At 32.1% G+C, this 16,784-nt stretch overlaps 2 protein-coding genes and 1 long non-coding RNA gene across 4 annotated transcripts; 2 read left to right on the plus strand and 1 right to left on the minus strand.

The window, feature by feature from the left end:
* The first annotated feature begins 1,468 nt into the window (after positions 1 to 1,468).
* On the plus strand, positions 1,469 to 7,287 carry LOC106767244 (uncharacterized AAA domain-containing protein C16E9.10c). The gene is made up of 16 exons (XM_014652092.2): positions 1,469 to 1,883; positions 2,316 to 2,437; positions 2,560 to 2,648; positions 2,745 to 2,780; positions 2,914 to 3,007; positions 3,321 to 3,363; positions 3,441 to 3,541; positions 3,923 to 3,987; positions 4,099 to 4,595; positions 4,665 to 4,752; positions 4,861 to 5,001; positions 5,155 to 5,723; positions 5,904 to 6,042; positions 6,162 to 6,230; positions 6,332 to 6,466; positions 6,762 to 7,287. Exons 1-16 carry the CDS (start codon positions 1,666 to 1,668, stop codon positions 6,873 to 6,875), a joined length of 2,520 nt encoding a protein of 839 aa, XP_014507578.1. The 5' UTR covers positions 1,469 to 1,665; the 3' UTR covers positions 6,876 to 7,287.
* Positions 7,288 to 9,500: 2,213 nt separating this feature from the next.
* LOC106769390 (reticulon-like protein B2) lies at positions 9,501 to 11,746 on the minus strand. Its single transcript, XM_014654996.2, has 5 exons — positions 11,351 to 11,746; positions 10,578 to 10,758; positions 10,344 to 10,485; positions 10,068 to 10,137; positions 9,501 to 9,952 (listed from the first exon to the last, which is right to left on the minus strand). Exons 1-5 carry the CDS (start codon positions 11,550 to 11,552, stop codon positions 9,783 to 9,785), a joined length of 765 nt encoding a protein of 254 aa, XP_014510482.1. The 5' UTR covers positions 11,553 to 11,746; the 3' UTR covers positions 9,501 to 9,782.
* A 193-nt stretch (positions 11,747 to 11,939) lies between these two features.
* On the plus strand, positions 11,940 to 13,854 carry LOC111242099. Of its 2 annotated transcripts, none has more exons than XR_002668945.1 (3): positions 11,940 to 12,420; positions 12,507 to 13,120; positions 13,660 to 13,854. It is a non-coding gene; the product is annotated as an uncharacterized LOC111242099 (long non-coding RNA). The 2 variants fall into 2 exon arrangements; XR_002668944.1 differs by having other exon boundaries at positions 12,507 to 12,717; positions 13,598 to 13,854.
* The last annotated feature ends 2,930 nt before the right edge of the window (positions 13,855 to 16,784 follow it).

Below are 16,784 nucleotides of genomic sequence, written 5' to 3' on the forward strand. Positions count from 1 at the left end.
AATATTACTTCTCTTTTATAAATTTATCATTTCAAAATCTATCTTTGATGATCTAGAAAAGGTTGAAAATATTAAAATTGAATTATTTGAATCCATGACCTTAGTTTTCTTTCAGCACCTAAATTCAATCACCCGGGGTATTTAAAGATTTTGGGAATGTTAGCATTTAAATTTGTTTTGATTTAAAATATCTACATTTTAAAATGTTCTTTTCAATAATAATTGATCGTTAGTTATATATAACAATTAATTATGTTATGAACAAAAAAATATAGATATAGAATTTACAACTCGTAAACACAATATAATCCATCATGTTTTTGAACACATAATCCAAAATTATTTTAAAAACTTTTTCAAGAAAGATGAAGTTATATTCAGAACCATAAAATGGATATGAAGTAAACTATATTTAATCCATCAACAAATACATTTACACAAGCAGATAAATAAAAGTTTCATCATTAAAACTAAAACCTAAAGAGCCTTCCCTCTTAAAAATTCTTAACCAACTTCTTAAAAAAGATATGTCTATTTTATAAATATTCAAAAAAAAATTATACAATAAAATATATTTTTATTAAAATAATGTACCATTTAATCTTGATTTTTTATTCATTTCTTCTCTTTTCTTTATTTATTTATCTTTCCTGTTAGGAAACAGTTGTGGTGCTAGTTTCCATATCAGGCGCAGTGCAGAGGCAATGTATCTATCTTCACAAAAAGCAAATTGCAGTATCACTTTGATATTTGTATATATATGCAATGCATTTTCCTCCCACTTGCCCAATTGATAGATATGTACTTTTTTTATTCCCTTCTAAGTGCTATTAATTTTATAGATCATCATTTTCATTAAAAAATTACTCCATTACTTGTGTATAATCAAACCCAAACAATATTAAACTTTTATTCAGAGAGGGAAAGAAATTTATATTAACAACCAGATACCTCTAGTATTTTTCATAAGAAGCTTTAGGTTTTATTTTAGCCTTTTGAATAAGCTAATTTTTTTTTATAAAAAATAAGTGTACCAGTTATTAATTCAATAATTAATTTTAAAAAATAAATTTTGTTTCTAGAAAAATTATGTTTTAGAAGTTTAGTCTAATTAGTTTTTCAATTTTTTTTTTTAATTTTCATGTAAGTGCCATGTTTTATAGCTCAAAAAATATGAACCGGCATGTGTTCCACGGATAATGGTGATAATCTTATTGAAGAATTTCGGTATACTGGCTATTTTATTTCATTTTAAGAAACTATTATATGGTAGTCATAAAAAAATAGCATATATGATTTTGAATATGTATGAAATTGAAGATAGATAGTAAAGATTTTAAAAGAACTTCATGGAGAAGAAAGGAAAGAGGAAGTATATCCAAAGCAGAAATTATAAACAAAACTGTCAAACCGACAAAGAAACCGCCAAAAATGGGACACGTAACACAGTGCACACATGACTCACCAATCTTCTTCTTCCACCCTCTGCCGTTCAGCATTACTTTCTCAACAATCACTGCATAAATATCAGTTATTGCACCCATTCTATATTAAGCTTAGACTACTTAGTTGCACCACCAATATCAGAAACTCGGTGATTGTGACAGAGTTTCTGTTTTCTATAAAAGTTTGTGTTTTTGTTTTTGTCCCGTTGAACTTCAAGTTATGGAACAGAAAAGCATTCTGATATCGGCTTTGGGTGTTGGGGTGGGTGTTGGAGTGGGCATTGGATTGGCTTCTGGACAAGGCGTTGGCAAATGGGTAGCCAACACTTCTTCCTCAAACACTATCACTGCTGAGAAGATGGAGCAGGAAATGCTCAGACAAGTTGTTGATGGAAGAGAAAGCAACGTCACTTTTGAGAAATTCCCTTATTATCTCAGGCATAACGCTAACTCCTTATTTTGCCTCCTCTTTCAATTTCTAATATGCTCTTATTTTATGCTTTTTCATTCACACAAACATACATATAGTATATATGGACGATCAGCATAGTTTTATGTAGTAATGGATAAGAACTAAGATGTTTGAGCATGCATGTATGTTTTAATAAATCTGTGAATATATAGTATGCAAATAACACACGGGGATGGTATCAACTTTACATAATCTTGTCTGCGGCATAATCTATAATTCGTTAAGAAATATCATCTAATGAATCTGTTACTGACAAACTGTTTGTTAGATAATGAAATGATCCCTTCCATGCCCTTCTTGTTGCTCTTGATCTTGATGAATGTCTAAAGCGATTACTACATATTATCTATTCAAAATCTGTTGGTGTATAACCCTTCACATCCTATGCATGGTAACAGTGAGCAGACAAGGGTTTTGCTGACAAGTGTGGCTTATGTCCATTTAAAGCATGCTGATGTTTCTAAATATACACGGAATCTTGCTCCTGCAAGCAGAACTATTCTGCTCTCAGGACCAGCAGGTTAATCGCTTACTTGGACTATGCTATTTTCTACTGATAAGGGATTTGATATTCTATGATGTTTTAATTGGTACTGTCGAGCTAACTGTATTTCCTACTTCTCCCTTTTTCATGTCTTAAAGAGCTTTACCAACAGATGCTTGCCAAGGCTTTAGCTCATTATTTTGAGGCCAAGTTACTGCTGTTAGATTTAACCGACTTTTCATTGAAGGTGAGTGTGTGTGAGAAGTTTTGATCCATATGATTTGTTTCTGCGTTCTTTTGTTAATCATGTAAATAATGGCTGGCTGGCTTGCTGTTTGAGCAGATTCAGAGTAAATATGGTTCTTCCAACAAAGAATCTGTAAGAAATTCCTGATTTTTTTTTATTCCTGTATAGAATACTGCTGTTAATTAAACATCATGGATAAACATGTTTTCTTTTCTTAACCTAAAGTTTGTTTGCTTGTCTTCTTTTCCTTTGTTTCCGATTGTAGTCTTTCAAAAGATCCACTTCAGAGTCTACTTTGGAACGGCTATCCGATCTATTTGGATCATTTTCAATCTTTTCACAAAGGCAAGAACTTAAAGGTAAAATTTGGCTTACAATTTCCGACTCTTGCAAGAACTATATTCATAATCAACAAAAAGCTTTGTCAGTCTCTAATACAAGGTTCTTCAATCTTGTGGTTTCAAGAATAAATTTTACCTCGTATGATAATAATGGCACTTCGATTATTTAAAAGATGATGCAGAATATTAGATAGGGTATAGGAATGGTTGTGCAGATAGATTTATCTGGTTTATGGTTCATTCTCTTCATTGAGACAGTAGTCCATAGTTGACTATGAAATTAAAAAGAAAGATAAAAGCCAAATCACTGATCAGGTGCATTCAATTGCAGGAAAAATGCACAGGCCTAGCAGTGTAATAGACCTCCAATCAATGTAAGTAGATGAACAAATACAACTTTTCCTGCCAGTTTATTTATATTATTGCTGAGTATTTGGCTTTTGCTTTGCAGGGGTACCGAAGCATCTTGTAATCCTCCACCACTCCGTAGGACTGCTTCTTCCTCTTCAAACATAAGTGGCCTTTCTTCCCAAACCAATGCTACAAATTCAGGTCACTTGAAAGTTGATTTATTCATTTACTTGTCACGATCTACTGAAAATTCTGTTTTAAGTACTGACCTAATCAAGGAATTCTACTAATGTCAGAAGCTTTCATTTAATGAAAGCCAAAATGAAGAGGTTACATTTTCATCATGTTTAATTGAGTCCACAGCAGAACAAAATTTACTTGTTTGGTTAGTTTACCCATAAATCAGTGTCTTGCTTCCTAAATTGGAGTCACAATCTGTATATTTCAGAAACGGTTTTCATGCGTTAGATTAAAAGATCTGAGTGTGAACTAGCACAGTTTACAGAAAAATTATATTCCTATTCCTTTTCCCATTGCTTTCTGTCTCAAGATTTCATGTATCTCGTCTCCCTCTCCCTCCAGCTTCTCTGAAGCGCGCAACCAGCTGGTCTTTTGACGAAAAGCTTCTTATACAGTCTCTTTACAAGGTAATACCACTTTCGATTTTATGGATATTTCACCAAAAGAGCATTATCAAAATTGAACAAGGCTTTTAGATCATATTCCTCGACAATTCAAAAGTGGAAATTCACTTGCAGGTTCTGGTTTTCGTGTCAAAAACCTATCCCATTGTGCTATATTTGCGGGATGTTGATAAGCTGTTATACAAATGGCAAAGAATATATTACTTGTTCCAGAAAATGTTGAAAAAACTATCTGGATCCATTTTGATTCTTGGTTCACGAGTTATAGATTGTGGTAATGACTATGAAGAGGTGAATGAGAAGCTTGATTCACTCTTCCCATACACCATAGAAATCAGGCCCCCAGAAGATGAGTCACATCTTGTCAGCTGGAAGTCTCAATTGGAAGAGGATATGAAGATGATACAAGTTAAGGATAACAAAATTCATATCATGGAAGTCCTTGCAGCAAACGATCTCGATTGTGATGACCTAGATTCCATATGTGTGGAAGACACAATGGTTCTCAGTAACTATATAGAAGAGATCATTGTGTCAGCAATTTCGTATCATTTGATGAAAAACAAAGACCCTGAATACAGAAATGGCAAGCTCGTTATTTCTTCCAATAGGTGAGATTCAAGACATTAATTGCATGAACTGTCAAAATTTGGTGAATAACTTTATCATATGTGAAACAGCTTGTCCCATGCATTGAGTATATTTCACAAGGGGAAATGCAGTAGAGAAGACACGTTAAAATTAGAAGATCAAGCTGTAAAATCAGAGGTTTGCACTTCTTGACACGTCTTTACGTTGACTTGAGAACACTACCTACCATGTACTGATATACTTAATAAAATACTCTCTTATTTTTCTTTCTTCATGAACATAAAGAAACAAAGCGAGAAAGGAACTGATATGAAATCAGAAGCAAAGTCTGAAAATGCTGCTCCTATAAAAAAGGCTGAAGCAGAAATATCAACTTCGGTGGGCAAGGCGGATGGTGAAAAATCAGTTCCTGCTCCCAAAGCCCCTGTATGACTCTATAAAAAATTCTTCTGTAACAATATTACCAAGAGTGTTATCTTTTAGAATTTAGAAACGCCTCGTTCTATTCTGATGACAATCACTTACTATATATTCTGTAAATTTAACGTCATCCATTTGCACTGCATGATTCACTTTCAGGGAGTTCCTCCTGATAATGAGTTTGAGAAGCGAATAAGGCCTGAGGTAATACCAGCAAATGAGATTGATGTTACATTCTCTGACATTGGTGCCTTGGATGAGACCAAAGAATCCCTTCAAGAACTAGTGATGCTTCCTCTTCGAAGGCCGGACCTTTTCACCGGGGGCCTTCTAAAGCCTTGTAGAGGAATATTGCTATTTGGGCCTCCTGGCACTGGGAAGACCATGCTGGCAAAGGCCATTGCAAAGGAGGCTGGAGCAAGTTTCATCAATGTTTCCATGTCTACCATCACTTCTAAATGGTTTGGTGAAGATGAGAAGAATGTTCGTGCTCTATTCACACTTGCTGCCAAGGTCTCCCCAACTATTATATTTGTGGATGAGGTTGATAGCATGCTTGGGCAACGTACCAGAGTAGGGGAGCATGAAGCCATGAGGAAAATAAAGAATGAATTTATGACCCATTGGGATGGACTTTTGACAAAGCCAGGAGAGAGAATCCTTGTTCTTGCTGCAACCAATAGGCCATTTGATCTCGATGAAGCTATTATTAGGCGATTTGAAAGAAGGTACCTATAATATTTCCTGAGTTTATAGTATTAGTACTTCATATGCCTTATGTTTAAGGGAGGGAGAAAGCAGGTGAGAGGTGCAATATGATAGCCAATGATTGAATTCAAGCTATCTCTGAAACGTGTATGACAACCTGAAGACCATGAAGCTGAGTAATATTTTTTTATCATTTGCAGAATTATGGTAGGACTACCGTCTGTGGAAAACAGGGAAAAGATTTTGAAGACTCTTTTAGCAAAAGAGAATATGGACACCGAACTTGATCTTAAGGAACTTTCAACTATGACAGAAGGATATACTGGAAGTGATCTTAAGGTTTTTCCTATTCTTTGATATTGTTCACATTAGACATAACTTTCGTGCAATAAGTGTTATCTTGGTTTTTGTGCTTTTAACTACCATACTTACTCACTGACATAACCTGTCCAATGTAGAACTTGTGCACAACTGCTGCTTATCGGCCCGTTAGAGAGCTAATTCAGCAAGAGAGACTAAAGAGTTTGGTAAGTGGTAACATGACTTATTATTTCTAAAATAATATATAGTCCTACATTTATGTGTTTATGTTAACTACTGAATGAGGTTTTTGGTTTTCTGGGGGCAGGATAAAAAGCAGAAAGCTGCCAAGAGACAGAATGAAGATGTCCAAGATAGTGAAGGTGGACAAGAAATTGAGCAAGAAATAGTTATTGCCCTTAGGCCGTTGAATATGCAGGATTTCAAAGAGGCCAAGAATCAGGTAACACAACTCGAACCAATAAAGAAGTATTAGCTTGTGGAGTTTGTTAATAAAACAGAGTTTGATACCAGATTTCCTGTTCAACAAAGACCAATTCAAATATGTGGTCCCACATACATGCCATTATTTGTATAAGGAATTTTTTTATTGGAACTCCTGTTGGATGACTTAAAATCCTAAGAAATTATTTGTTGCACTTTCATATTTTGTGACAGATTGTCAGAACTGGTTAAATTAATCTGGTGATATCAATATATATACTGTTTCATCTGATCTATAACTTCTCGAACCACAGGTTGCTGCAAGCTTTGCAGCTGAAGGGGCTGGAATGAGTGAGTTGAAACAATGGAATGATTTGTATGGAGAAGGGGGTTCAAGGAAGCAGCAGCAGTTGTCTTACTTCCTATGAAGTTTACTGAGGCTGTAAAGTGCATTTTCAGTGGAACAATGAGGGAACATTTTCTTTCACTGTTACCTATCAGACATCTACTTACACTTTCTGAGAATATCTGGTTTCCTTCTGCTTAGGAACTAAGCTATACAAAGGCTATGAATATGATACTTACAATGGTAACTTCTGTTACCTCATTAGAAAAATGTTTTAATGGTTTTTGTCAATCAGTACAAGCAAGAGTAGCGATATTTATTGGCATTATATTTGGTGTATTGTAGTTTTAACATGTAACGTAAATTAGAAATAAGAGATGATTCAGTGTGGGACTTGGTAGATTCAAAATCTTGATGAATTACGTGTAAAGTACCTATTGTTTTGTCAACCTCAATATATAATATAGATGTGCACAATTTATGTAACCAATAAATAATACCTTTTTATTCTGAAAAGGGAAGACTTTAGAAAATGATTTACGGGAATAGAAAGGAATGAGACAGACAAACAAGTAATATCATATCTATTATAATCAAATTAAACTTGTTAAAAATTTTAAAATAAAGTAAAATAAAAATAGCCTTAAAAATAATGTATTTTTTATTTTTAAAATATATTTTAATAAAGTAAGTAGTTAAAGGAACAGTCACTCACAAATAATTTTTTCCATGTCTTTCGTAAAACGAAAAAAAAATCATTCCTCATATAAGGAAAAGCTCTTATTTATTTTCATACACGTTACATCAATAACATTAAATAAGCCATTAATACTTAAACTCTACAATAATAAACACAAAACCAATATGTTTTGTAAATGCAGTACTATTTCCAATTTTAGTTAAATAAAACTATACCTTTTTTTTTTAACTTTCTTATTCCTACAATATAAAAAAAAACAACTTTATGTGTGTGTCTATATATATATATATATATATATATATATATATATATATATATATATATATATATATATATATATATATATATATATATAATATGATATGATATATAATGTTCTACAAATTCAATACTTTTATATTTTAATTAATCAATAAAATTGCATTGTACTGTGTATAAGGAAACAAATATTTACATTGTTACTCACTATATTCTATATATTTTCCTTAAATGGTACAATACCGACATGTTTGGAAGAGAAAAACTTCCTATTATACATCATCTTAAATATTAATTAAAATATTAAATGGAATATTAATTTCTTCTATTTGAGAGATTCAAATTCCCTGCTTCAACATATACTTTGTACATTGTTTCAAAAACTTTAATTAAATAAAAAAAACTGTATCATACATACTAAGTTTTCTTTAAATAATTATTAAATAATACAATAGTACCATGTTATATGAGGAAAAATCTTCTTATTGATACATCTAGATAAATATAAATTAATAAAATTTAATCAAATGTTAATTTCTTATATATAGAGATTAAAACTTTCCTACTTCAACATAAACCTTAATTAAATAACCAATGTATACCATTTTATAAGAAAAAAGTACTTATTTTTATTTATATTTACACTGACAGCATTAATTATTAATTATAGGTATATATTTAAAATATGTTCTATAAATTAAATTTGAAACTTATTAAATAACAAAACTGTATCGTCAATAAGTTATTTGAATATGTCTAAGTTTTACATTATAACATTAAATATTGTATTAAATAATTTATTTGCAACTGTTGGATTATGTATTCTTTGAAAATATTCTATAAACCAATATTTATTTGTTTCAATAATATTTTTTGGCAAATGATATAACTATTATTCCTCTCTCCCTTATAAGAACAAATATTCATTATATTCAAATAGTATTTTAAATTACATTAATGTTTCTTTCTTTTAAAATATACAAGATAAGTCGTATTAATAATTGCATTAACAGTTAAAAAAAAAAAAAATTTTTGCATAATATATCAAAATAATAGCACAACGTAATTAAATTAAGAAAAATGATATTTTAACACCTCAAAAAATGTAGTTAGACGATTTCAAATTAAAAAAGTTGAGACATGGATATATTTACATTTTAAAACGTGTGCAATATCAAAATAATGTTAAAAAATGTGTTAAAATATCATTTTCCTTAAATTAAACATAAGAAAATTGCTGACGAAAAATTATATCAAAGAATTGTTGAAAAGGTCAATAACAAGGAACCATCCCATCACATTGCATTACCAACACTTGCTTCTCATGTTACAATCATCTTCCAGCTATACACAGTATTAAAATTTTCTTTATCACCAAACTCATTGTGGCAAAACCTTCAAATAAAAAAAAGGCTTTGGTCTTTTAGAACGTTGAAATTCCATAACCTCCTCAATTCTCAATCCACATTAATGAACATAAGAAGAATACATCAAAAGACTAAATTACCTTCGTAATCAATTTACAAAATGGAAAACATTTGCTTCGTGTACAGGTAAGTAAACAAATAATTATGATCAGACAAGAACAGAACAGGTAACAACAGTAAACAAATAATTATTAACAGATGTCCACATTTGAACAGGGAAAACATAATTTTGAGTAATAAACAAGGGCAGGCACTGGATTAAGTAGTTACCCGTCAATCCTCTCGGAGATTGTTTAAGATCGAATACATACTTAACCAACACTTAAACGAAAGCATTCAAATGCAGAGTATATGTATTCATGATGTAAATACAAGCACAATAACAAGTCATCCATAAGCATATGGGATTTCTTGAAGGGTCCATGTAAGTAAACCAGTAGAAAAATACATAAGATAATTTTCCTCCACAATGTCTAGTAAGTAAAGGTACCTAAAAAAATAAAATATGACATGATTATAGGGTTTTGGCTGATGCTGAATCTAAATTTAACAGAACATTTGATGAAACCCCACTACAACATATTTGTCCGACACTAGTACCATTTCAATCTTTCTTTTTATCTTTCAAAGGTCCTTTGGGTATCTTGCTCAAAACCTTCGCATCGAATACTGCATATTGCTTCTTAATCTCGGCAAACGCCTTCTCACCAAAAGAGTCCACTTGATCTTCGTATTTCTCATACAGCACAGGCACAGTATGAAGCAAAACAAAAGCTGTTTCACGAAAATATACAAACACATCACGTCGCTGTATATACAAGACAATGTACAAACATATTTGAACTTCCAAGACAATGAGTATTAAAGGATAGAGAAAACACTACATTACCTATGTAGAACAACGTCAAGAAGTTCGCCCAACTGCCCAGAATAGAGAAAACCCATAATCCAGCAATCACCTAAATAAGACAAAGCAAAAATCATACCACTTTTAACAACAGCAAATGAGTTGGAAATCCTAACAGAAATCAACAAAATCTTATGACACAAATGATCGTCGTCCCCCAACTCAATACTAGAAAACTTCCAGGTTATTAATATCCACTGGCCATAAAGCCAATCAATAGATTGCAAGTGTAGAGAACATGAAATGGAATCAACATACTGATAAGAACTTCTTGAGATCCCTTCCGGATGCAATATCCCTTAACACTGAAAATGCCCGATTAATCTCAATTCTAAGAGCAGAGGCAAATTGTAAAATAGGCTCCTCTGGAATGTGCACTTGTGGGATCTTTGGCGGCCTCCTAATGAAAAGTAAAAAAACAAGCAATTTAATTCACCATTGAATAATCGACCGCATTTCAGAAAGCCAACTAAAATTGTGTCAAAACCCTACTTGTTGATGAAAGTGGATGCATTGGACCACAAGAACAAACCCGCGAGGGCAAGTATTACGAAGTGGCAAACCAAAGTGAGGAGGTGATATTCAAGCAATTCAAACAGAATCCATATGGCTGTAGCAACTCCGAGTGTCGATGCTGATATCTTCTTATTTCTCCACAGAAAAACATCAGCCGCTGTTGCATAACAAAATAATTTAATTAAAAAAACGCAAACACACAAACTCCGAAAACCCAATATTAATAATTCAAAGTTAAATTTAGATTAATTTAATGTCCAATACGTGAGATAAATCAAGAAACAATACTATAGTAAAGATAACTCCTCAATGATTGTCTCCGCAAATTAAAAGAAGTAAAATTTGAACAACACCGCAAGAAAATCCACCAATGATCACAGCTAGAATGTTAGATCGTTTAGAGTACATATACTAATTGGGGAGGTTTAAAAACAAAAAGATAACAACTAGGGGAACAGGAGATAGCAGATCTAAACCATAAACTCTCTCAATCTTTTCTTATCCATCACAGTAGTTCGGAAAAAAAAAAGGGAGAGAAACAGGAACAACGATCGGAACAACCAAGATCTCCTAGAACCTCATAAACCCTAGACCCACTATAGCCCAACTAAAGTATATGACTCAAAAGCAAGGATCAGTTTCTTGATTCAGAATTAAAGAAAGTAAATGGACTCGTAGCTGAGAATTGGGAAGACAAAACACGAATATAAATTAAGAATGAAGAAAAACCAGAATATACAATCGCATACGTTTTCCGCCACCAAGAACATGGTGAATGGGTTTTTCCCTTCCGAAAAGCCTGAAAACCTTTGACTTCAGGGACTCAGAGGGCCCGGTTTTCTCGTTGTCGGAATCGGAAGAAGACGAGGAATCATGGTCGTGGATCTTCCCGGAAATCTTGTCCAACAAGGATTCACCCTTGGCCTCCTCGTGCTCGTGGTGCTCCGCCATCACAGAATAGCCGATCAGTGGAAGCGTCTAGAAGGAATAAGAAACTCCCCTTTTCACAACCAGAGAGAGAGTGTGAGTTTGTGTGTGCTAAATCAAAAGTAACCCTCGCTATCTAACATTTCCATCTCTAAATAGCGTGGTTGATCATGATCAATGCATCTCAGCCGTTCGATTGTAGGACCCAAAATGACAAGAACTGAGATCGGGTACGAAAATGTGATCCGACCCGATATGGGTTTCGTTTCGCTAGCGCCAAGGGACCCGAGCCGTTGAGAAGCTTAATTTAAATGACATGAATTTGGACGCGTGGCATCAACTCCGTCACCGATGCCTCAAAGTCACCCACGCGGTTCAACAAACAAAATATCACCTTATTGCAGCACACAGATTTGCGACACGTAAGACTCTTTCTGTGGGGACCATCTTACTAGATTCCCGTGTACAATTAATTTATTATTACTTATTAATTTAAAAATATATGAAATTTAAATCTAGAGAATGACCTAAACAACTTAGCTCTTAAGAAAATGGGAGTGAAAGAAGAAACGATCTTACACGGTGATAAATTTGACTAAAATAGCCGGCCCGGCCCGGCCCGGCCCATTATTAAAAAAGGTTGTGGAATTTGGTAATAGACAATTAGCAGAATCTTCGGGGTGCATGTAAAGCAAAAGTGGGAGCAGTGTACGTGATACGTGTCCCACATCCATGAGAAAACCCTCTGATTCATTTCATTGGTATCAACACCTCGCCACTGTGGAGTTTACTTTCAAGATGAAATCAATATCATTGTTAGTGTTAACAAAAAAAATACATTTATCAAGATAATGCTTACACCATCGTATCATATGTTGATGTTATAGCCCAGGTAAAATCTCTTCGTATTATTCTTTTATTTGCATCATCGTTATTACTTATTTTCGGTTCCGTAGATTGATTCGTTTTAATTTTTAGTATGAATAGTATATTTTGATCTTCGACTCGTATCAGTCACTTTTGATCTTTGGTCCAAGTAAGTTTGTTTTACTGGAGCAAATTGGTGCAAAGTTGTCATTATCAGCATTTCCTCAACTTCTAAGAGGTGATTTGTCAAACAGAGGAAGGGCACACCAAATAAAATTCTGACGTGATCAATCGGTAGGATCGAAAAGAGTTGACAAACAAGGTATTGATCCAATTCCATACTTTAATTGGAGAAAAAGAAATCCCACACTTTGACTGATTGATTGATTATTTATTTATAAATTTCTTTATGTTTTTGAATTAGCATAATGTTTAAGATAAGATGAATCTACTTCCTTTGCCGACTTTGTTCATGTCCTAACACAAAGAGCCAGCGCCTCCCAAGACAGATAAATAATTCAACGTAAGCGCGAAAAGTAGAAAACAATGATTTTATATATACGAACTTGTGATCCAGCGTAAAAAAAAAATAAGGAAATAATGCAACAATCATTCAATGAAGGAAAACCAATGACTATGAGGAAAAGAAGTCCAAAGGAGATTTATGTATCTTATTGCTAACTTGGTTGTTGAGAATGAGGGCGGTACAACCACCCTAGTTGGAGGTAAAACAAACACGTAGAGCTTAGTTTTCTGGGTTGTGGGGCTCTCCCAAACAAAAAACGACATTCCTTTTTCATTTCCTAATAATGATTTTCAATTTGTATGCTTACAAGAACATGCATCTCTCGCATAAATAAATCAAAATAGGAAAATGTTTTTCTTTGTTTAACAACATTGATAAACTCTGAACATCCATTATAAATAACTAGAGCAGTTGTTTATAAAATTGAATAATCTGGTTTAAGATTAATGTTTCTTTAAAGTAGAGAATTTAAGTCATTCTTTGTTTTTTTTATTTAAAACCAATTGTAAGTAATATAAAATCAGCGTCCACCTATTAGTTTTTCACATTATTATGAATCCTAGGTTATGTGTTTTGAAATGATTATAACGAACCCTAGGTTAAGATTGCTGTTATTGGTACATAAGGAGAAAACATTAACCCTGTGTTTTGTAACACTAGTATGGATTTTATATAGTGAAATAGGATTGGTGGGGTTAGAAAGTGATTACCTTATTTAGCTGAGAGAGGTTGATGCAGAAGGCAGAGAAAGCAGGGCAGGGATGAAAAGCAAAAGGGGTTGGTGGAGTTGCTGAACTATGTGTCTTCTTGTTTCTGCGTGTTGTGTGGTTACTCTCTTGCTATTGCATCCTAGATCTATATATTCATGTTTCAATGGAAAACTGGTATTATGGACATTTGGAATGGAACAATGTTATGTTATTTATTCGATAACATTTTATAGCACAAAACTCTGTTTTCTTTCTTCATCCCTCTCATTCATTGTTTAGTTGCTGTACCAATTCTTATGTAGGAATATCCTTAGAATAATAAATGCGAGCTTGAAGGAGTTAGTGAGATTCGTCCTTCAGTAACGAATATGCGTTGGCTATACCCTCTTACCAATTACAATTTGGGCCGGTACTGGTATATGGGTCACTACAATGCATAGTTCGGCCCATCTGAGTCTCCTTTTTTGAATTGTGAAATCCGAAAATCTGAAAATGAGTTTCAAAGTTTACATTTTGAAATGTAATTTTTTAATATATTTTAGAATATAAACTTTGAAATATGTTTTCGAATCCAAAAATACTGTTTGAATTAAATAATTATAAATTCACTTAAAAAGTTTAGGTACAGGTATAACTTTTACTTTTTTTATTATAAGTTTAATGAAAGACCATTTAAGGTTTATGGATTTTATGGAGGTGCAGGAAGAAAAAAGGAGGTGTAGGAAAAACCAGCCTTCGGCCCATGGTCTCATAACCCAACCCAACATATCCAATTCATAAACTTGCACATGTTATACAAGCCCAAACAGTAAAAAGAAGTACGTATTAATTATATTTTTATTCATAACAAATGCTCAATATCTAAACAACTCAGTCTCCTTTGAAAAATAATTTTTTTTTCATAAACTAAAACCAACGAATATTTGTAAATGTTATTTCTTATTACTTATCCTAAATTTGATTTTTCACTCATATAAATTAATTTTAATTTAGAATGAACATAACTTAGTTTGAACCTTATCATCAAATTTTCTATTTTTTATATAAATTTCCCTTACCTTTTTTTCCTTGTTCTTGAATCGTTACCATAAATTAGTACCTTATTAGATTTTTGCCATATTATTTTCTATTAGTAGTCAACAAACCTTGTTCATCAATAGTTTATTTTCCTTTACCGACCGAAAAGTAAATAAAATGAAGTTAAGTGAGTTTTGAGTGAGATTTGAATAGTGAAGTACGTATAATTAAGAAAATTTTGGAAATTAAAAGTTAAAATGGGTGGATTAGAAAAGTTGAGAAAACATAAGAAGCTTTAGAAAAAAGTTAGGAGACATGGTATGCAGAAGAACGTCCCTTTTGCATATGGATGGCCAGTGATTATTGTTGTCTAGAAAGAAAGAAGCCATTGCATTACGTGGAAATCAATGTAAATATATTCTTTTACTTCTTTCGTGCTTACAGAAAAGGATGTTTTCTGTACAAATCCCAATTTTCGCACGAATCCGTTTCAGGTTTAGTGCTACTTTATTTGTTGGAACAGGAAATAGCTATCTTTTATGGTACAAGCAACTCTCTTTTTTTTCGTTTTACTTGCCAACATTTCTCGATATGTCAAAGGAGAATGGGTAGAACCTATATAGCTTTGACTACTTTGCACTGCATACCTATGTAGTTTAAATAACTTTTGTTTTGGATTAACAAATTTATATTTCGATTTACCATTAACTTTTCTATAATGACAATATCCAAACACAAATTATAAATTATGTTATTCTAAAATTAATTTTGTAAACACCAATTCTATTAGCGCACATATAATGAGACAACTTTGACAAGTGAGATTTTCCTAACACGTATATATGATGATTGAATCTCATTAGAATTAAAATTCATCTTATTTTTAAATACGAAATAAAAATTTGTCAATGTCCTTTTTTGTTTCTACGTTTTGAAAATAAAAATAAATTGATTTAATTATTTTAATTTAATTGTGTTAATTTTTATTTTATACACGGTCAAGATATTTTAAGATATGTTAAACATGATAAATTAAAATTAAAATTTAAAATATTGTTTGATTTATCTAAAATTATTATTTTAGTTAAGCTAAGTGAATTATATTTGTTTATTTCAACAATGAAATGTGAACGAATTTCAATTTTAAATTAAAAATATATATAGCATTAACTTTACTTAATACGAGATTTGTTCTCGTGATAAAACATTGATAAAGTAGTACATTATTCAAATTTTGATCCACTATGTATAAAATAAACTAAGAAAATGTTTTTCTCACACCAATATAATTCCTTGACATTTATTTTTTTAAGGATAACATAGTTATTTAAAAAAATAAAGTTTAGTATTAATAAAGAAAGAGAGATAAAGGCTAAAAAAGTGAATATCATTATAGGTGTAAAAATTTATAATGTTAAAGTAATGGAATCCAATAAACTATGATGAACACTAACATTACGTTGAAAATCTAGACATTAAAATGCTCTTCATCGGTGACAGAGAGGTGCAGTTTGAACAGTCAAGAATGAGCACTAATAATGAAGCTGATAGAAGAGGACATTCTGCATGGTTAAACATTAAAATTTCTACCTCGGAGGTCGATTTGTACAGTGATTGATAACAAATAAAAGCTTATCTTCAACAGTGAATATATATATATCTAGCTAGTACATCATAGTTTTGGGTGAAATCAGACATCAGCCAGTGTCTACCTAACGTGTATGGTTTGATAAATGATGCAGAATCCTACCAAGAATAGTGATACTGAAACTTAAATCAGATGGGGTGTCTAGCACGATGCCATTCTCTTGATTGATAATTAAATTTTGTTCTTTGATGAGAACTTTGAACTGATAAATGCCATAGATACAGAAACTTCATCACCATCATGTCTCTGCTACTCTTCAGACCTGCAACCCTGAGGACTGTCCCCATTTTCTTTCTTCACATGTGAACTAACTCAGAGAATATATATATATATATATATATATATATATATATATATATATATATATATATATATATATATATATATATATATGGATAAAGATACTTAGACAATATTTTTTGACAATATTTTAACATCATCATACGTGTTATTGTGTAATTGGTTCATGATGATATCATTGTGTCATT

The sequence above is a fragment of the Vigna radiata genome, chromosome 7 (genome assembly GCF_000741045.1).
Source record: "Vigna radiata var. radiata cultivar VC1973A chromosome 7, Vradiata_ver6, whole genome shotgun sequence".
In the NCBI taxonomy this organism is placed as follows: Eukaryota; Viridiplantae; Streptophyta; class Magnoliopsida; order Fabales; family Fabaceae; genus Vigna; species Vigna radiata.

What these genes read in the sequence shown, in the direction of transcription:
- LOC106769390 (XM_014654996.2), bottom strand. Translation starts at nt 11,552, where the DNA reads ATGGCGGAGCACCACGAGCACGAGGAGGCCAAGGGTGAATCCTTGTTG. An exon ending in GCATCCACTTTCATCAACAA is followed by an intron (nt 10,486 to 10,577) that starts GTAGGGTTTTGA and finishes ACTTTTCATTAG; the next exon opens with GAGGCCGCCAAAGATCCCAC. An exon ending in ATCTCAAGAAGTTCTTATCA is followed by an intron (nt 10,138 to 10,343) that starts GTATGTTGATTC and finishes TGTCTTATTTAG; the next exon opens with GTGATTGCTGGATTATGGGT.
- LOC106767244 (XM_014652092.2), top strand. Translation starts at nt 1,666, where the DNA reads ATGGAACAGAAAAGCATTCTGATATCGGCTTTGGGTGTTGGGGTGGGT. An exon ending in ATCAAGCTGTAAAATCAGAG is followed by an intron (nt 4,753 to 4,860) that starts GTTTGCACTTCT and finishes ATGAACATAAAG; the next exon opens with AAACAAAGCGAGAAAGGAAC. An exon ending in ATTAGGCGATTTGAAAGAAG is followed by an intron (nt 5,724 to 5,903) that starts GTACCTATAATA and finishes TATCATTTGCAG; the next exon opens with AATTATGGTAGGACTACCGT.